The sequence below is a fragment of the Wallemia mellicola genome (genome assembly GCF_000263375.1).
Source record: "Wallemia mellicola CBS 633.66 unplaced genomic scaffold WALSEscaffold_6, whole genome shotgun sequence".
NCBI classification, from domain to species: Eukaryota; Fungi; Basidiomycota; class Wallemiomycetes; order Wallemiales; family Wallemiaceae; genus Wallemia; species Wallemia mellicola.
In genome coordinates, this window is record NW_006531963.1 from 1 (window position 1) to 18,069 (window position 18,069).

Here is an 18,069-nt window from a genome sequence, read left to right on the forward strand (position 1 = left end):
CCTAACCTAACCTAACCTAACCTAACCTAACCTAACCTAACCTAACCTAACCTAACCTAACCTAGCCTCATTTTAGTAACGATCTTTTGATAGTATTTTGTAACCTAAAACCTAACCAACCAATCCATAACCATAACCTATGGCAAGGTTGAAGAGGCCCTGAATTCATTCGCCAAAGATACAGGAGCCGGCGTCAGTGGTTGGACTGTCCCACTGATGCTTTTGGCCTTCAAGGAGGAACCATTCCAACGTTTCTTGACCCTCCTCACAAGCCAGATCAATCAAGGTATTGCACCAGGTCGGGGATTACTAAACACCTCAAGAATCACGCCTCTCGTCAAGCCAGATGGGGGTGTGAGACCGATTGCGTGTAATGAATTGATGTACAGAGTGGCAGCTAAGGCTATTTTGAAGCAGCATTTCAAACCAACAGCACTTCAAAAAGGCCAAGTGGGTGTGGGGACACCAGGAGGAATCGAAGTAGTCATTCGAGCAGTAGAGAAAATGGTATCAGGAGAGAGTAACTTTAAGCATGTCCTTAGCTTAGACTTCTCAAATGCATACAACACTGTCTCGAGGAAGAGTATGGCAAAAGAAATACAGGAGAACACACCGTCGCTGTATCGTACAGCCAAGTGGGCCTATGGCAACCCCACAACTTTGGCAGCAGCGAATGGTGATAAGCAGGTTTCGTTACAATCTCCCCAGGGTGTGAGACAAGGTGACCCCCTTGCACCTGTGTTCTTCTCAATTGCCCTCAAACCTGTCATGACCAAGCTTCAGGATATCCTAGGTAGTACCGGCATCGTTCTTAGTTACCTCGACGATGTCTACATACTATCAGACGATGACGTCAAGGAGAAGATCTTCAAGGAGTTAGACGACATGCAATTATCAATCCAATTAAACAAAAAGAAATCTTTTGGTAAGAGCATCGAAGAAATACGCTCCACAGGAATGGAACTCCTTGGTACAGTTGTCGGTCCAAAGTCAATTCGTGTCAATTTCATCAGGAAGCAGTTGGAGGAGGTCAAGAAAAAGTTAACTTGTTTGAGTATGGTTAGGGATCAATACGCATGGATCCTGTTGTCAAAGTCATACCAAGCATCTCTTAGGCACCTTCAACGTTCACTAGATCTCTCAGATAGTATGGAAGAATGGCAAGAAGTAGATAACATCTTCCATGCAACAGTCCGCAGTTTGAGGGGATCCAAACATGAGTTAGACACGGACGAAGATTTGTTTCATTTGCCAACATATTACGGTGGTTTAGGTATCAGTTCGCATGTTATTGTAGCCCCCCACGCAAGAAAGGCAATGGCAGAGCAAGCTGATGCAGTATTAGAGCGGATCTTTCAAGAGAATGCCAGCTTAGAGTCACCAGCAGTCACAAAGCAGAAGACATACACTAACCGTATCAACAAGGACAAGTGGAAAAATTTGGAGGACAGGCTGGATGTGTATGGCAAGTGTCAGCTGTCAGAGAATGGTACAAAACTTGGACGTAAGCCCTTGACTTCACTGCCGTTTGAACCTGGCCTGCGCTTCACTAATGCAGAATTCAAGTCCCTACTTCATATTCGTACACTCTGCCCAGGTGCGGCCCAGATATGTCAATGTGGTCAACGGAATGTTCCAGGTCATGACGATGTCTGTCGTGATCGGGTTCAAATGAAGACAAAGAGACACGATGCTATCAGGAACTATCTTGCAAAGTTTCTCAGTGCCTCTGGCCTCAAGGTTGACATGGAGATGCCGTTAGGAAGCTCGGACAATAAGCGTATGGATCTGGTCCTCAAGGAGAGTAATGGTGCTGGTGCACTTACGATGCACGATATCACTGTTCATTCGTCAATAGCCTTGGTCCCCTATATACAACAAGTTACTAAGGATTGGCAGAAGAAGAGTGGTAGTGAGCTAATTCGAGTCGGTTTGAACCATCAAGCCCACAAGAAGGTCCTCAAGTATCGTGCTCATGTTCCAGTTACGTTTGTGCCAATTGTGTTTGGTGCGGGGGGTGCCATGAGTACTCTCACCACTGAGCACTTCAAGCAATGGCGCAGGATTACTCCCAATTGGGACCACCTACAGAGGCTTATTTCCTTTGCGCTCGTAAGGAAGAGAGTGACAAACTTCCGCTTGATTTAGGCAGTATTTTAAGATGTTTTATTTTTAAAATTTTCACTTTTAGTAACGATCTTTTGGTAGTATTTTGTAACCTAAAACCTAACCAACCTATCCATAACCGTAACCTATGTGAGGGGTATGATGTTGCTTTCGGAAGCTCCTCCTGTTCTTGTGTATCAGTGCCGTTCTGTGGGGTGTATAGTGTCTCTTTCGGGAGCTCCTCCTGGACTTGCATAGGGGTGTCATCCAATGAAGGATATGTTTCTGTTTCAGGCTCCTCCTGTGCCCGCTCGTCGATGTCGTTTTGTGATATATGTGATGTTTCTTCTTGTGGGATTTCCTCTTGTTCTTCCATATCAGTGTCATGTTGTGAGATGCACGGTGTTTCATGTGTAGGTTCCTCTTGTTCCTGTATGTGTGGGTCGGGTTCATTTTGTGTAATTGATGCGGCTTCGTTTGAGGATTTTTCCTCTCCTACTTCCTCTTCTTCATCGTCGATAGAGTCGGTGTGGTTGTCGTCGCAGTTGTCGTCATCGTTGGATGATATTGGGGAACGATATGCGAATGAGTGGTTTGCGCTGTAGATAGTATTGATATTGGTTATTCCAGGGAATTTGCTTTCGTTATAGTGTACATTACGTGATGTTAAGATATCGTCGTTGACTTGGATGAGTGCTCCGTTTGATTGTTTGTCGAAGCCAAGGAATATGCCCGGGGATCTTATCGGGATATCTTGTTAGTTGTAAGGGTTGGGTGTTGTATATATGCTCGACATCCGAAAGCTTTTAGTCGATGAAGAGGGGGTAGGATGTCAAATAGTCCTTCGATTGGTGTAGTTTCTATACTTGAGTGTGGACTGCAATTCTTGATGTGTGTATAGTAGTTCATTGCAAACATCCAGTAGTCGTTTGGTAGTTTAGCATCGGTTAGTAGTGTCGCAATGCCTCTTTGTATAGTTTGATTGTAGCGTTCTGCGATGCCATTGGACGATGGCGCATATCCGGCAGTCTGTTCATCGATTATTCCATGTTTTTTGTAGTAGTTAATAAGACGTTCTGACATATACTCTTTTGCTCTATCTGAGTGTATCTTTTTAACTTTGTGGCCTGTTTGACGTTCGATTTCAGTGTGTAGTTTTGTGATGACGTCAAAGACTTCGCTCTTGTATTTGAGTGGAAAAGTCCAGGTATATCTTGTACATTCATCTATAATTACGAAGACGTATTTCTCATCCGTTTCTGTTTGGATGTTCATTAGGTCGGAGTGTAGTATGTGTAATGGTTCTTTTGCTTTATTGAGTTTCCCATCAAATGAAGGTTGGTTTGTTTTATTCATCTTGCAGCTGTCACAGTTTATCATTTGGTTGCGAGGAAATGTGATGTTGTAAAGTCTTTTCAACAGATTCCGGGTTGCCTGTTCGTGTAGGTGTGCGATTCTTGTATGCCATTGGGTTAATGACGCTTTCTTCATACGCGAAACCGAAAAAATATACTTTGGGACGTTATAAATTGAATTTACATTGAGTTTAAAAAGTAATTTTCCGTTTGTGAGTGGCACGTCGTACACGAGTTCTTCGTTACGACTGTTGTGGAAAGTTGCCCGATATGGTGGCTTGTAAAATAGATATAAATTGTATTTTTCGAGTAGCTTTTTCGATAGGATTGTTGAAGTGTAATGTGGACTATAGTACGCTTCTTTTTCGATCCAGCTGATTGTGCCGTTCTGATATCCTAGGTTGAGGTGCATTGTTCCAACGAGTGATGATTTTGCATCTCCGTTAATTGTGCTGAAGCATTCAGGAGTGTTGAGTTGTCTTACGTTAGTGAGTAGGTCTAGTCTGCAAGTGTATGTAACGTCTGAGCCTTGATCGAAGAGTGCGACATCAGGAGGTAAATGCCCCGTTAGTAATGTTTTATAGTTCTCAGATGATAATTGAGATTTATAGTTTGATGGTGTGTGTGGATTGTCGATGGAGCGGTGTTTCTCGAATGTATTGAGCTGTCTTTTATTCAAATGTTTGTTTTTAAGTTCTGGATGTAGGTGTCCGCATTCATTTTCTCTGTGTGTGTATGGTGCTTTCTAGTTATTGTTCAAACAGTAGGAGCATGATTTGGTATCGATTCTATTTAGTAGTTTGGTTATTTGGTTTGGTTCATGTTCTGGTGTCGTTCCGTTGTTGTGATTTAGCTGAGTGACTTGATTTACCAATTTACTGTTATTTGGTGGCTCTAATTTGATTTGTTTGTTATAGTCTTCCACAATTTTGTTTATTAGATCATCATAGCTAAGGTCGTCTGAATTATCGAAGTATTGACGTTTCATTGTTTTTAAATCGGTTGGTAATGCCTGTAATGCTCTGTATTTCAGAAGTTTTTCGTCTGTGATGATGCCTTCCTTTTGTAATTTGATGAATAACTTCTTTAAGTCCCTATAAAAGCTCTTGGCATCCTCTCCGTATGCAAATGTTCTGTTAATGAAGTCTGTGTATAGCGCTGCTATGTCTTCTTTTGGTTCGAATAGTTTACAGATATCTTGAAAAAGAGCGGAAGCATTACTTGTTTCAGAGTCTATGTCGATTCTGTTGTAGATATCGGTTGATATGGATTTTATTAAAATGTTGAATAATCTTCTGTTTCCTTTCTTATATATATTTTCAGCGTTGATAGTGTCTTCGTTTGATGGTGTAGTTTGGTCTATTTTCATTTGTGTCTCTTCTGAGTATTGGTTGTTTCTATTTATTAATTCTACAGCGTTTGATAAGTTGATTCTACCGTATAGAATGTCCGTGCTGTTTTCATCTTCAGCGAATATTTTAATATGGGCCTTCCAGTGTAAGAATTCTTCTTCTTTGGTTAATTTAATTATATCGAGTGGGTTGTTCATTTTTATTCTATGATAGTTGCTTATTTTTGAGTTATTGGAGCTGATAACTTGTTGGTTTGTAAATATCAAACACGCTTTATTATTGGTTGAAAAGTATTAAGTATAATGTGATCTTAAGTAGATAGCGTTTTTGGTACAAGATATGGTTTCTTATATAGTTTTCATTGTTGCCAGAATATCATTGTTGTTGGCCGTACATCCGCTTTTCTTGCCCGTACATCCGTTGTTATTGCCCGGTTATCTGAGCGTAATTGCCTGTTCCTCTTTTGTCCCTAGTTACTAAATGATGCTGTATGTCCAGCCCTGTATCCGTATTCTGACAGAATGGACACCTTCCACTGATGCCGAGATCGATACCCTGATAGTTGTGCGTCTGTGTGAGTGTACTACAGATTTGCTCGATATTGGTAATTGTAGGTTGTTCCTGCTTGAAAGCATAATAAAAGCGAAGTTATACCCTTAAAGACTATACGTGAAGGCATATCGCTAGGCCACTTTTTGGTTTGGAAATTGGACACTGATATCTGGTGGTAGCATGACCAAAGTGTTCAGAGAGACTGTTGTGGAAATTTGGGGATCCCGAGCGATTAATGTAGTGGCGACGTCCCCTCTCCTATGTAACTTATTTCATCTCATCATACTCAGGAACGATTTGCAATGAGTTAGCGAATTCAATTAAAAGAAGAAAAAATACTTAACTTTACACACTTATGACGGGCTCAATTCAGTCGAAAGCCTCAAACACTGCTGCTAGTTCTTTTACAAACTTAGGTGAAAAAGACACTGGATCTAGCCCAATTCATCATCAGTATGGTTTGCTTTCTGCGATATTCATTATAGTAAACTCGATTATCGGATCAGGGATTTTTTCAACACCTGCATCAGTTTACAAACATGCAGGTTCTGTGGGCTTGTCGTTAATGCTCTGGCTAGCAGGAGGATTTATATCCTTGTGTGGTTCATCGATGGCTTTAGAGGTGAGCCTGCTGGGTGATTCTTCCTGTAAACACTGACAGCCTTACAGTTTGGCACCGGTATACCTGTTTCAGGTGGATTGAAGAATTATTTAGAGCGTTCATTACCGAACAGGCGCCTTCTCGGTACTTGCTTTTACATTTTCTATTGCACCTTCTTGCAAGTTTCAACATCTTCAGCAATCTCATTTGCCAACTACATTCTCCTCGCGGCAGGACAGGAGGTCACAACTTGGAAGATGCGTGGTGTCGCTATTGCAAGTGTCTCATTTGCGGTTTTGATATTTGCTTTCTTTCCAAGAGCTGCGATGTATACAAACAATATGTTTGGTGCCATTAAGATTATTATGCTGTTATTTGTTATCTTCACAGATATGTAAAAGACTAATCTGAGCTGTGAAAACTCACAGAAAAACAGGATTTGCAGCATTGGGAGGTCACAACAAACTTGAAGAAAAGCCTGACAATTTCAATCCTAAAACATTATTTCAAGGCACAAAAACAAATGTATATGACATTTCAACAGCACTCCTGAATTGTATCTTCTCATATCAAGGATATGATCAGGTGAACGCGATTCTTTCAGAGGTTAGGAATCCAGAATCCAGTCAGAACACTTAAAATTGCCATGCCAGTTGCAATGGCGACCGTAACTATACTCAGTATCCTGGCAAATGTTGCTTATTTTGCTGGTGTATCGGTTGATCAGTTTCATGACAATGGTGTTACGGTAGCTGGGTTCCTCTTTCTTAACGTGTTAGGTGACAAAGCGGGAAATCAAGTTCTGCCTGTTCTAATCGCGTTATCAGCCCTAGGACATCTCATTTCAATGTCAAAATCAATCTCAGTAGTTTTGCAGGTGCTCGCTAAGGAGGATGTTCTCATATTCAACGACATTTTCACAAGCAGCAAACCGTTTGGAAGCCCACTAGCCGGCCTTGGTGTTGTGTGGGTTGTAACAATCATCTTTGTTTGTGCTCCACCAGCAGGTGAAGCTTATGACTTCGTGGTTTCGTTAAGTTCATATCCCTACACGCTTATGCTATTTTTATGTACGGTGGGAGCCGTTAAGTTGCGTTACTTCGATAATGATTGGAATCCGCCGTTCAAAGCACCAATTCTTGGACTCATTGTATTCATCCTTGCCTGTCTATTCTTACTCATCGCGCCTTTCGTTCCTCCAAAAGATAATGACTCAAATATCCCTTATTATTTGTCATCCGTGGTATCATTATCAATTACTCTGCTTGGAGTCGTTTGGTACTTTGTCAGATTCATCATTGCACCATTCCTGTTTCGCTACAAACTTGTTCCCAAGTACAAAGACCTTCCAGATGGATCTAGGATTACACGATATAAACGCATTAGTAAGTAATAATTGTATTTTTTGTAATATATCCTTTATAGACTGCATTTTTTATTATAGCAAGACTTTTTGGTTTAAGGGTGATGAACATTTGATAGCTCTTTGTCATATCTGCGATTATCATTACGAAGTCCTAAAAGGTATCAGCATAGCGTAAATTACAACGGTTTGCTTATTATCTATTAATCATAATTTTTTATTCGAATTGATAAGAATTAAGTCCAAAAAAGCACTTCAAATTAACTATTATGGTGCTGACGTCATTTGTAACTAACTACTCAACGACAATTCACGGAAAACCTGTGTAAGAAAGTCTTAATCTGTCCTTTAATTATCACTCATAACATGCACTCTTTGTCATATCATCATTAAATAATCAGAAATCGCGTCAAGTATCCAATTTATAGTATATCAAATCATCAGCTTTTCTCATACACAGCAAGAAGCACAAATTGGACAAATTCGCTCAGCTTCTTGACACATACACACATATCACACCCACACCTCCACAAAACACCTTTCCTAAGTCCGCTCTTACCTCAAATCGCCCGAACTACCAAAGACTGTTCAGGTACAAGGCGTAACCTACGTTGAAATCTTTATCAGAAACTCGATGAAGCTCGTAGCGGATAAAAGTACATACTAGTTGATATGTGTTTATAACCCATTCAAAGCACTCTTAAGTAGATTTCAGTTATCTCTAAATGTGAAAGAGTATTACTTCAGTACATAGTAAAAGTAAAGCATCCTTCATATTATGTTTTGGTAACTCTCAGCATCATCTCACTTCGTTATTCAGAATTTTTAAATTGTTAAACATTTATTTTCTCATATTAAAGTCTATATTCATCTATAACTTAGAAGCATTTAATTCCTTTTTACATCTATGATACTGACTGATTCAGATTATTAATTTAATTTATGCACAATATCATAATATAAAGTATCTTACCTTTTCTTCAATTGGTTTTTTAATTTCTTCTTTTCATAAGAACTTAGTAATTGCTAGAAGAATAAAAGAAGACTTAGTCCATAATAATAGCTCAGCAGAATCTCATTTTATCAAGATGCTCGAAACGTACTATCCACTGATAATATTTCTCTTAATATTCTGCATTAATCTTAATGCTATGCAGTTCCAGAAACGTATTGAGAAATTAGAGCTTCATTGCTTTGATAACAGTCTCACACACCAAAAAATGACAAATCCCGATTACAAAACTCAATCTGATTATCAGAAAAGTATTGAACAACCGTCCTTAAGCAATAATGTAGATCTCGAAACCAAAAGAAATACACCACTTGGTTCGAAAAAGTGGTTGACTCCTAAAATTATGTTGTTTTGCATTCTCGCAATAACGGCGTTAACTAATTATAATGTCTTTGATAACATAATTACCAGAGCTACACAAAAGACTAATGCTAAAACTTGCTTCCCACAGTACATAACTTTGGGAGACAATTTCTTTTTCAAATATGAACTGCGTGGTTCATGCGATGCGATCGACGCCGTTAAGCAACTTAAGGATCGATTGTATTTTGCTGTGTCACATATCCCTACAGAATACAGGCGCAATAACGCTGCATGTCTTAAACTTAGTTACGGCAATTATTGGGGTTATTTGGTTACCGAAGGCGCAGGTGACTCAGATGAAAGCGCTGCAGCCTGTGATGATGGTGCTGAAATGATATAGGAGGAGCATTTCGATAAACATTTTTATGATGTGAATAGAATAATGTTCTATATTTTCTTATGTTTCTATTAATATTTTATATATGCATCCGGCTTAAAGTATATATATTATAACCTGTTCACATAGAAATAGCATAATTATTAGTATAAAGAGGTATGCCACACTCTCCTGTAACATAGTCGTGGGGAGACGGTGAAAAATGCTTCACTCCTAAAGCCACTTTTGAAGTCCGACAACCGTTATGCCTTATGTAGAAAACACCCCCTGCTGATCTAAACTCTCCCATTTTAGTTAAAGCACATTCAATACAAAACTTCCGAGTTTCTTCTACAAAAGAGGCTCGGCAAGAGCAAGGAGATGTTACATCGAACCCTATTTCACCCTGATAGTACTTTCCATCGTTCGGAGATCTGTAGATGAACGGTATTGTACCACATGGTACTATAGTAAGATCACCTGAGTTAAAGTAAAGGTAGTAAATTATTTGTAACGCCAAGAGCGTAATGAAGATAACAGCAGAAATTCTTACATTTGCCCTACCTCTGATATCTGAAGTGATTCTTTTAGGTCTCCGATATTCTTCGTCAGAAGTCGGATACAAGATCTCTTCTTGTTTGCCCCAAATATCATCTGATACCATTTCTTAATTTCTTGCGCTGACGAGAGACAAATGAAATAGTAAAAATAATAAAAATGTAGCAGATAACATAATCTAAATTTGCTGTAAGACTAAAGAATACAAGACATTTTCTAGTTTCGTAATAACTGTTATAAAAATATCCCTCCTACATCTAAAATAAAAACTGGAAAGTAAGTCATTTTGGATTTCGGACACAAACGGCGTCACTTAATGGACAGATGCACAAGTAACACACCAATACTACATTAGAGATTAGAAGTACTGATGCTTTTTTAAGATATAAAGTGGTAAACTAGCATTTTTACTTTGCCCCGGCTGTGGCAACTTTGAGCCTATAAATTATCGATATTTGAGAATAAGCTATAGTATGGCTACTTGTTATTAAATAATTAAATGTAATTCGAGCCGTTCTATTGGAGGCTCTCGAAATCCATCAGAAACAAAACCAACTTTCAGCTGGCCATACCATGTATATCATTGTTCCATACATTCAAAATATGTATTTCAAGGTTTGATGTAACACCATAAATAGGGTTTAACGCATTGACACCTTGTCAGCATAACGTCTGGCAAATTGCATTACATCTGCAATTCTTAGGTCAATGATTTAACCTAATGCACTGTTCATAAATAATAAAAAAATATTTGCACGTTAAACGTGCTCCTCAATGGTCAAGATGTGTCATCCTTTTGCAGGGGCCATGCTAATCTTCTCTGTATTGTTCCAATATTATGTGTGCCGCGATGGGCATTAATGAGTGTGCTCTTAAATAGGCACAAATCACATTCTGACGTCATGACGAGAGTAAAGCAGAAGACATCATTTATTGTATTGTAAACGGATTGGATAGCAAGTAAACTCAAAACAGATGACCACACCTGTAAGCAATCGTATGATGAAATTACTAGACCTCAATTGAAAAACTGTATGTTGATAAATTTTTCATTATACCTATTACGACATGTGAACGAATCAGCAGTGTTACTATAAATATCTTTGCAGTTCGCTCGAATTTGAGTTTAAATATTTGCTCTAGACGTCCTCGTCGTCGATTCAGACCCCAGTTGGCGTGTTATCTGCTACAGAAATAGGGCAAATTTGTAAAATAGATTATCAATAAATATAAACAAATATGAACCTTGTAAGTATCACACAAGGTATCTAATATGTGGTTTGCTGTCCCCTCCTTCACCTATATCATATTACATTACTGATGTCACAATATTCTTAGTAGTATTCTATGATATAGTATACAATTGAGTTGTTAATCTACTAAAAAGTCGTGTCATACTAATAAGCCATGATTTATCGCATAGTTCATCTATCAACCTCATTAATGGTCACTAGGACCGCAGACGACACGATAAACACATGGAATCGCTAATTACAAAATACACATGCTTTAAAATACATTAAACATATTCATTTCAGAATCCCGCTATCTTGCACCTTAACCGTCACCAACCGAGAAGAGAATGAGAGCAACGAGGATAGTACTAGAGCATGTCCATACACCAAGGATAAGATTCTTAGGTAGAAGAGTTTGGAATAGCCGTGAGATTATATCTATACGCTCCCCTCTCTATTAACAATCCATCAGAACCAGAGAAACCACAGCCACATCCAGAAGCGCCAAAGGATTTCAAGGATAACTTTGCACAATTCGTACAAAAACGTCAAGATTACGTACAACCAAGTAAAAACAACCATATCAATTTCTGGGAACTCCCTGATCGTTTCCATAAGCATAAGTTTGCACCATATAGCGATTACGAGATAGAAGCTATTGAGGTAAGTATTGTGTTTTATATCGAGAAAGTTCTAACAAGAACACACACAGTCCGGTGGTGCTTCTCTTTATTAATGAATCCATGAATGAAATTTAAAGTATAGAATACATCTCTATTTTCTGATTATTATTAAGGAAAAGAAATCTATAAAATCCAATGCTCATTATGTTTTGAAAGAATGAAAAATCTCGTTGAATTGTCGATCAATGACTAACTCGTGGAGGATGTATCTGCGCATGAGAATGGCCTGCCGACAGCTCCCTGATCGAATTGCTCTTTGATTGACATGCCAGAGGCATACAAACCGGCGGCAGTGATAAGCAAGCCAACCAGAAGCATGAAGATATTAATGGAGGCCTTAATCCAGTGCCCCTTGCTAGTCTTCTTGAAGCCATCAATCCAACTCCTGTTGGGCTCGGCTGGCCACCACTCCCAGAACCAAACGATTGCGTTAAACCAAATGCAGAAGAATGAAGAGAAAACTGAACCTATTAATCCAAGTAAAGAATCGAAGAATGGAATGACTGATGCAATAATGAAAGCAAAAATACTGCAAGCTGCAGCGCAACTTATCCATACCAACCAAAAAACCCAATTGTTTGTTTTAAAGTTTTTATTGTTACGCATCGTCTGTACAAAGACAGCTTTACTAATACTGTGACAGATATTTGCAGCTCCAGCTACAAGACCTGGAAGTGCTACACCATAAGCGATACGCTTAATGAGTTGACCCGCGCTACCGAGTGCGGGTGAAGCGACATATTGGCCGGTGTAATAATAAACAACGAGACCTAATGCGATATAAACAACGGTGATACTACCCTGACAAACGTAAAGAGCCTTTGGGAAGTCCTTAGGTTCACGCATCTCTGGAACTATAGTGACGAACATTGGACTGGCGGCGTAGGCGAAAAGAAGGTTGACAATTGCAAGGAAAGCATTAGCGAAGGTTGTTTGGTGTGTTGCTGCTACTTCTTTATCGTATGGACCAACTGATGGTGCGGCTGCAGGTCTATCCGGACCAACAGCAACAGCAATAGTGAGTATCATGACTGATGCAAGGATACTAACAACACCGGCCCATGCTAACCATGAGAGCATCCTGTATGTTCTGAAGGACCCAATAATTGTAATCAAAACGAGACCAACGAATGTGAAAACAACAGTGCAAGTACCGTGGGCAGTAATAGCGTTAAATGCTATTGAAATTGACAATAATTGAGCACCTAAAACGAAAGCGATGTAAAGAATGTAAAAAGAATAGAGCGCTATTTTTGCCGGTCTACCACCCATAATCATCGCTATATCCGGTACAGAATGTGTCGATTTATGGTTGTTGCGGAATTCGTAAGTAATGATAGAACCCCAAGTGGTTAATACGGCCATAACTAAAAGAATAATTACACCAGGGACGGCTATAGATAAAATTAGAGGACTTTCCATTGGACAGAGAAGACTTACCTCCGAGAGAGGCGAATGCAGCCGGTACAGAGAGGATACCCAAACCGAATTGGATCTTTGTCATAACTATAGCGGCCATAGGCCAGTGAAGAGTTTTAAACTCCATTTCACCCTCGTGGGTCTCAAATACAGCTTCTTCTGATTGTCCTTGGGACGACTTCTCTGTATCATCTTTTCCCGAGTGAGCAATGTGGGACTGTAGGTTGGTTAGGTTAATTTGTGTATTGTATAGCACGAAGTGCCACTCACCCCCACTACATAGTCGCTCTCCTTGGAGGTCATGGTTGAAGGAGTGTTCATGTGAGCATTCGATTGGAAATATCGACTGAATATTCTCACAACTGTTATTTATAGGTCTTATAGAAATATATCTATTTATCCTTTTTCAGTAATTTTATAGACATTCGCATGTCCAGCTGATGCAGCCCGAAAATATTTTTCTTTATCCGAGAGGCCGGTGAAGCATTACATATATATACAATGGGGTAATTACGATTGCATATATATATCTGTACTGTTGGTGGCTTTCATTGTCGGTCCGAAAAATCAGTGAGTGTGATATAATGTTATTAAAACCCAGGCAAGTATAAATTGAAACAATTTATCGATGTTTAGGCATTACAAAATCGCGCTGATAGCTGGATGACCAGTTCCTAGAGATTATCGTTCAAAAGTTATGTTGGCACCATCTGCGGCAATTTTCCCGATTATTTTAATTGAATTAAGAGTCTAAAGTAATATAGATATTATATACACATACATGTGCACTTCGCTCACCGTGCTTAACTGGAAAACCAAAGTGGCAATATCTAAGACACAGTTACTCATACATAAAACGGACTAAAATAATCTAAGATGACCTTCATATATATTTAACTTCCCTTTCTTTCATACCATCATCTTATATACCCAAGAACCTTTATGGCAGCGGGAAGCAGGCCAACTGAGAGGGATATTGAAACTGGTCAAACGATAGAATACACAAGATGGCATAAAATTGTGGAAAAGTTTCTCCATCTGTTATTTCCATTTATTAGATTATCAGAAGAACATTTTTCCGAGCTTAGGTCTGACTTTCAAGATGGCTATATTGAATACCCTGGTGATAAATATAACACGATAAAGCCTACTTATGTTCTCACATATGCTCTATTTGTTTGGCTTCTACGCGGGATGACGATGAAACTTACCACGGAAAGTGAGGAGATCAATGTACAACCAATCACAGACCTACCATATTGCTTGATTGAATTAGATATGGAGCAACTTACGCCTAAACATCCACTTACGGAGGATATTTTAAAAGATTTCGCCAATCGTAACATCCAGGGGACTTGCTTTCTCTTTCATGTTACAAACGCGACTGTGACGAGATTACGCAAGGAGAATGACAAACTTTATGAACATTTCACACATAGGAGGTACAACAATTACGGTGATCATGAACATAACATGCCAAAACTACTCTTCATGGCTCTCAAAGAGGAGTTAGCAGGTGTAAGGTATTTAGTTGGTGAAGAGATTAGTTACAAACCGCATCAAGCGAGCGTGCAGGTGTTTAGTATGGGAACATTCACACTTATGTATTTTCGTTTCTGTCAGGGTGCTGCTCTGATGACTTCGTTGGTATTGACTGCTATTGGTGGGTAGATATTACTCGAAAGGATTGTCTAATTACCTTGGTAGCCGGTATATTACCCGTATGGGATGAAAACAAGCAGATTAAAATAGCAAGCGTTGTTCTTGCAGGCTGCGGTGGTGCACTTGCAATCATACAATTCATTACCACGCGTTCCTTTGAGTTGACCTATGGTATAGACCCTAAGGCTGCATTAGCAGATAACCCAATATTCGTTAGAACCGATTTGGGTGTCATGCCTGGAGAGACTGTCAGAAGTTGGAAAGCCGAGCAAGTGAGGTTGTTAAAATTCCTCGTTATTCATCAAGTATATACCGTAAAAGGACGCGCATATTGTGTATTCAGAGCATTAAATGCTTCTGGACCAGTAAGTGCTAGTTGCAACTTGGGTGTCACGCCGTATGCATTGATGAATGCACTACCAACATTTTTCAGCGATAAAGGCAGTCGCAAGCTGGCCGCCCTTCCTGATCCCTATAGTGAGAGGTATTGGGAAGCGGGTAAATCGCACATCCATTCAAATACGGTTAATAGTGCCTCTGCGTCGCTATACCACCATTCACAATTCAGATTGATTAGATAGTCGTCGTCTATTAAATAATTGTACATTGCTTGCTATGCATTTTAGAAGTTCTTATTGAGTAACCATTCTCTCATTTGATGCGTATAATCACCTGTTATATAGATCTGATTCTTTGGTAATTTCAACTTTATATCCAATTGTGGGTAATCAGCAAGGATATCCTCTTTTAATGACTAGTATGATATGTTAGATGTGTTAGACGTAAGCTACCCCCACAAACCTTGCTATCACCATCTATTTTTCTGATTATCGTTGAAATTTGATTACCACGCTTGTATTCAGTGTATACAGGAAGGTTATTAGTACGTGATCTAGCAACGTAATATAATTGCTGCTGTGTTCTCAGTATATTTGATATTTTCATCTTCTTGACGGTCAAAAGAGAAGGTTTAGTAGTTACCATCAGGAAAAATGCAAAGGAGTTTTGTTAATTACTTTCAAAAATCAATAATAAATAACGCAAAAGCTAAGCAATCTGCTAGAGTTTCGGTCATTGATGCTTGCACACAATTGAAGCAGACAGACAGTAAACGCCCATGGTCAGCTTATGAACTTGTTGTTGTTACAAAGAAAGAGAAGGGTCATATTCCACTTAGAGGTATGGTAGAGTTACCTCACGATCCACGCAAAACTAGGGAAGTTGTATTGGTGTTTGCAGAGGGTAGGCAAGAGTGTGTATATGTCTATATCACGCTAATTGCCTTTACAGGAGCTGATGCAAAGGCTGCTAAGGAGGCAGGCGCAGATATCGTTGGTGGTGAAGAGTTAGTTGGTGATGTGAGTATCCTTACCTAGGAATAACCTTTCTGTAACTCCTCTATAGCTTCTCTCCGGTAAACAAGCACTCCCTACGAAAGCACTCGCACATCCATCACTCCTTCCTCAGGTACAGAAAAACCTCGCTAGAATGCTTGGTCCAAAGGGACTGATGCCAGCTGAGAAGAGAGGCACAGTAACAACAGAGCTCGCTAAAGCAATAAACGAAGCTAGAGGTAAAGTTACATGGAGAGGTGATAGAATTGGTGTAGTAAGATTAGGCGTTGGTAGAATACAATTTGATAGCAACCAAGTTGAAGAGAACATTAAGAAGTTCATCGATGGATTAAGGAATGGTATGATTATTGATACTGCACCTGGACAACCTAGGCGATGTAGGTGATTGTTTTTGTAAGCTACCTAATTGACACACCACAGTGACAACAATAGAGAAGATCTACCTCAGTAGTACACAAGGTAGAGCATACGAATTAAAGCTGTAAACTTATAAATGAATAGATTTTATTATCCTTATTTTCCCATATACGCGTCATCGAACTGTTCTTTGATTAATACAATCATGGTGTTAGAAGCCTCATTTGTACTGTGAGTATAGCTTAATTTAGTTTATTACTTATCTAAGAACACCATAGCATTGACAACTCAGAGTATATGAGAAATGGTGATATCCTCCCAAATAGATTTCAAGCACAAGTCGACGGAGTAGGACTACTAGCTCAAGCAAAGATGAATATGAATCCAGAGAATACCGTTGGTTTAATGACAATAGCTGGCTCCTCCCCTGAGGTTTTAGTGACGAGTACAGCTGATGATGCAAAGATAATAGCTTCGATGCACGACGTTAAAATATCTGGAGAATTGGATTTCATACACGGTCTGCAAGTCGCACAATTAGCACTCAAACATCGTCAAAATAAAGTACAAAGACAACGTATCGTCGCATTCATTGGTAGCCCTATAAGTGAAGACTCAAAGGAACTTGAAAAGCTTGGTAAAAAGCTGAAAAAGAATAACGTCGCCGTAGATTTAGTAGTTTTTGGTGAGATAGATGAGAATCAAGAAAAGTTGGAAAAGTTTATACACACCCTTGGTGGCACTGATAACAATAGAATACTCATAGTTCCACCTGAGAATAGAACAATTTTGAGTGATTACTTGATTAACTCACCTATCGTTAGAGGTACAGTTGACCCAGAGGAGAGTGGTCCAAGTAATCCAGCACCATCTGGCTTCGAATTCGGTGTTGACCCATCACTTGATCCAGAATTGGCTATGGCATTGCGTATGTCCATGGAGGAAGAACAAGCGAGACAGACGGCAGGTGATCAAGGCGCTGAACAAAGCACCCAAATGGAGGACATAAAGGAAGAGAAAGAGAAGGATGAGAAGGGCACTCAAGCTGAGAAAGACGTTGAGATGTCAACAGCTGATCAACCACAATCAAAACAGGAAGAGGATACAACAATAGTAGATGCAGACGATGCAGATGACGAAGAAGCTGAAATACAAAAAGCAATAGCAATGTCAATGCAAAACGATAACCAAGAGCAGAAATAAAATACACAATAATATCATTTGATGTTGCATTTTGACCATTTTGAGGTATTTGCGAGCTTTCCTGTGAGTAGCGGTTGTGGTGGTTTTGTGTAATCGTATGTGATTTTCCTAGCTGGCTGGTCATTGTAGGAATCTGGTTTGTAGACGTCCTTGAGTGGTGTATCAAAAATGGCCTTGAAGGATACATTCGATGGGGTATTTTTTACACGTTTGCGTAATCTAATGGGTGTTCTGGGGTTTTTAAACGTTTTGATAACAGGTTTTTGATAAAAATTTTCCGAGACCTTCTCCTTTGACGCTTGTTTGGCCTTTCTCCTCGCATCCTTTGTGACTTGAACGTGAGATTTCCAGTGAGCTATCAACCTCGGATGATTCTGTTTCCTCCATTGGATAGATTTCTCCCTCATTTCATTCCTCTTTTGATGGAGTCTGCTAAAGCGCTGGAGGTCCTTTATCGAGAATTTCATTTGAGAGCGCTTATAATCATCATCTAGTTTGCTTAATAGGTATTGTTTGTATGAGAGCAGATTGTGATAATAGTCGCCACTATAATGCAAATCAAGCGATCTAAAGAAGT

The 18,069-nt window shown here is 39.4% G+C and overlaps 11 protein-coding genes across 11 annotated transcripts; 6 read left to right on the forward strand and 5 right to left on the reverse strand.

Moving 5' to 3' along the window:
* Positions 1-2,847: 2,847 nt before the first annotated feature.
* WALSEDRAFT_16891 (rve-domain-containing protein) lies at positions 2,848-3,381 on the reverse strand (the record flags this gene model as incomplete). Its single annotated transcript, XM_006957401.1, has 1 exon — positions 2,848-3,381. The coding sequence occupies one exon, from the start codon at positions 3,379-3,381 to the stop codon at positions 2,848-2,850; it is 534 nt and encodes a 177-aa protein (XP_006957463.1).
* Positions 3,382-3,622: 241 nt separating this feature from the next.
* Positions 3,623-5,044, reverse strand: WALSEDRAFT_59953 (hypothetical protein). Its single transcript, XM_006957424.1, has one exon. The coding sequence runs from the start codon at positions 5,008-5,010 to the stop codon at positions 4,207-4,209; it is 804 nt and encodes a 267-aa protein (XP_006957486.1). The 5' UTR covers positions 5,011-5,044; the 3' UTR covers positions 3,623-4,206.
* Positions 5,045-5,545: 501 nt separating this feature from the next.
* On the forward strand, positions 5,546-7,373 carry WALSEDRAFT_54024 (amino acid transporter; the record flags this gene model as incomplete). The annotated part of the gene is made up of 5 exons (XM_006957425.1): positions 5,546-5,602; positions 5,820-5,987; positions 6,035-6,360; positions 6,395-6,591; positions 6,620-7,373. The coding sequence occupies 5 exons, from the start codon at positions 5,546-5,548 to the stop codon at positions 7,357-7,359; spliced, it is 1,488 nt and encodes a 495-aa protein (XP_006957487.1). The 3' UTR covers positions 7,360-7,373.
* A 1,044-nt stretch (positions 7,374-8,417) lies between these two features.
* WALSEDRAFT_56918 (hypothetical protein) lies at positions 8,418-9,044 on the forward strand (the record flags this gene model as incomplete). The annotated part of the gene is made up of 1 exon (XM_006957426.1): positions 8,418-9,044. The coding sequence occupies one exon, from the start codon at positions 8,418-8,420 to the stop codon at positions 9,042-9,044; it is 627 nt and encodes a 208-aa protein (XP_006957488.1).
* An 88-nt stretch (positions 9,045-9,132) lies between these two features.
* Positions 9,133-9,690, reverse strand: WALSEDRAFT_59954 (hypothetical protein). The gene has a single exon (XM_006957427.1). The coding sequence runs from the start codon at positions 9,682-9,684 to the stop codon at positions 9,163-9,165; it is 522 nt and encodes a 173-aa protein (XP_006957489.1). The 5' UTR covers positions 9,685-9,690; the 3' UTR covers positions 9,133-9,162.
* A 1,427-nt stretch (positions 9,691-11,117) lies between these two features.
* On the forward strand, positions 11,118-11,567 carry WALSEDRAFT_68228 (hypothetical protein). Its single transcript, XM_006957428.1, has 3 exons — positions 11,118-11,239; positions 11,286-11,476; positions 11,526-11,567. The coding sequence occupies exons 1-3, from the start codon at positions 11,161-11,163 to the stop codon at positions 11,547-11,549; spliced, it is 294 nt and encodes a 97-aa protein (XP_006957490.1). The 5' UTR covers positions 11,118-11,160; the 3' UTR covers positions 11,550-11,567.
* WALSEDRAFT_59955 (hypothetical protein) lies at positions 11,542-13,258 on the reverse strand. The gene is made up of 3 exons (XM_006957429.1): positions 13,186-13,258; positions 12,937-13,132; positions 11,542-12,890 (listed from the first exon to the last, which is right to left on the reverse strand). Exons 1-3 carry the CDS (start codon positions 13,234-13,236, stop codon positions 11,686-11,688), a joined length of 1,452 nt encoding a protein of 483 aa, XP_006957491.1. The 5' UTR covers positions 13,237-13,258; the 3' UTR covers positions 11,542-11,685.
* Positions 13,259-13,857: 599 nt separating this feature from the next.
* WALSEDRAFT_28027 (hypothetical protein) lies at positions 13,858-15,158 on the forward strand (the record flags this gene model as incomplete). The annotated part of the gene is made up of 2 exons (XM_006957430.1): positions 13,858-14,578; positions 14,623-15,158. 2 exons carry the CDS (start codon positions 13,858-13,860, stop codon positions 15,156-15,158), a joined length of 1,257 nt encoding a protein of 418 aa, XP_006957492.1.
* Positions 15,159-15,199: 41 nt separating this feature from the next.
* Positions 15,200-15,522, reverse strand: WALSEDRAFT_68231 (hypothetical protein; the record flags this gene model as incomplete). Its single annotated transcript, XM_006957431.1, has 2 exons — positions 15,200-15,331; positions 15,379-15,522. The coding sequence occupies 2 exons, from the start codon at positions 15,520-15,522 to the stop codon at positions 15,200-15,202; spliced, it is 276 nt and encodes a 91-aa protein (XP_006957493.1).
* A 29-nt stretch (positions 15,523-15,551) lies between these two features.
* On the forward strand, positions 15,552-16,454 carry WALSEDRAFT_59956 (ribosomal protein L1). The gene is made up of 4 exons (XM_006957432.1): positions 15,552-15,819; positions 15,868-15,935; positions 15,982-16,309; positions 16,353-16,454. Exons 1-4 carry the CDS (start codon positions 15,570-15,572, stop codon positions 16,415-16,417), a joined length of 711 nt encoding a protein of 236 aa, XP_006957494.1. The 5' UTR covers positions 15,552-15,569; the 3' UTR covers positions 16,418-16,454.
* Positions 16,455-16,481: 27 nt separating this feature from the next.
* Positions 16,482-17,529, forward strand: WALSEDRAFT_44564 (hypothetical protein). The gene is made up of 2 exons (XM_006957433.1): positions 16,482-16,520; positions 16,568-17,529. Exons 1-2 carry the CDS (start codon positions 16,495-16,497, stop codon positions 17,490-17,492), a joined length of 951 nt encoding a protein of 316 aa, XP_006957495.1. The 5' UTR covers positions 16,482-16,494; the 3' UTR covers positions 17,493-17,529.
* The last annotated feature ends 540 nt before the right edge of the window (positions 17,530-18,069 follow it).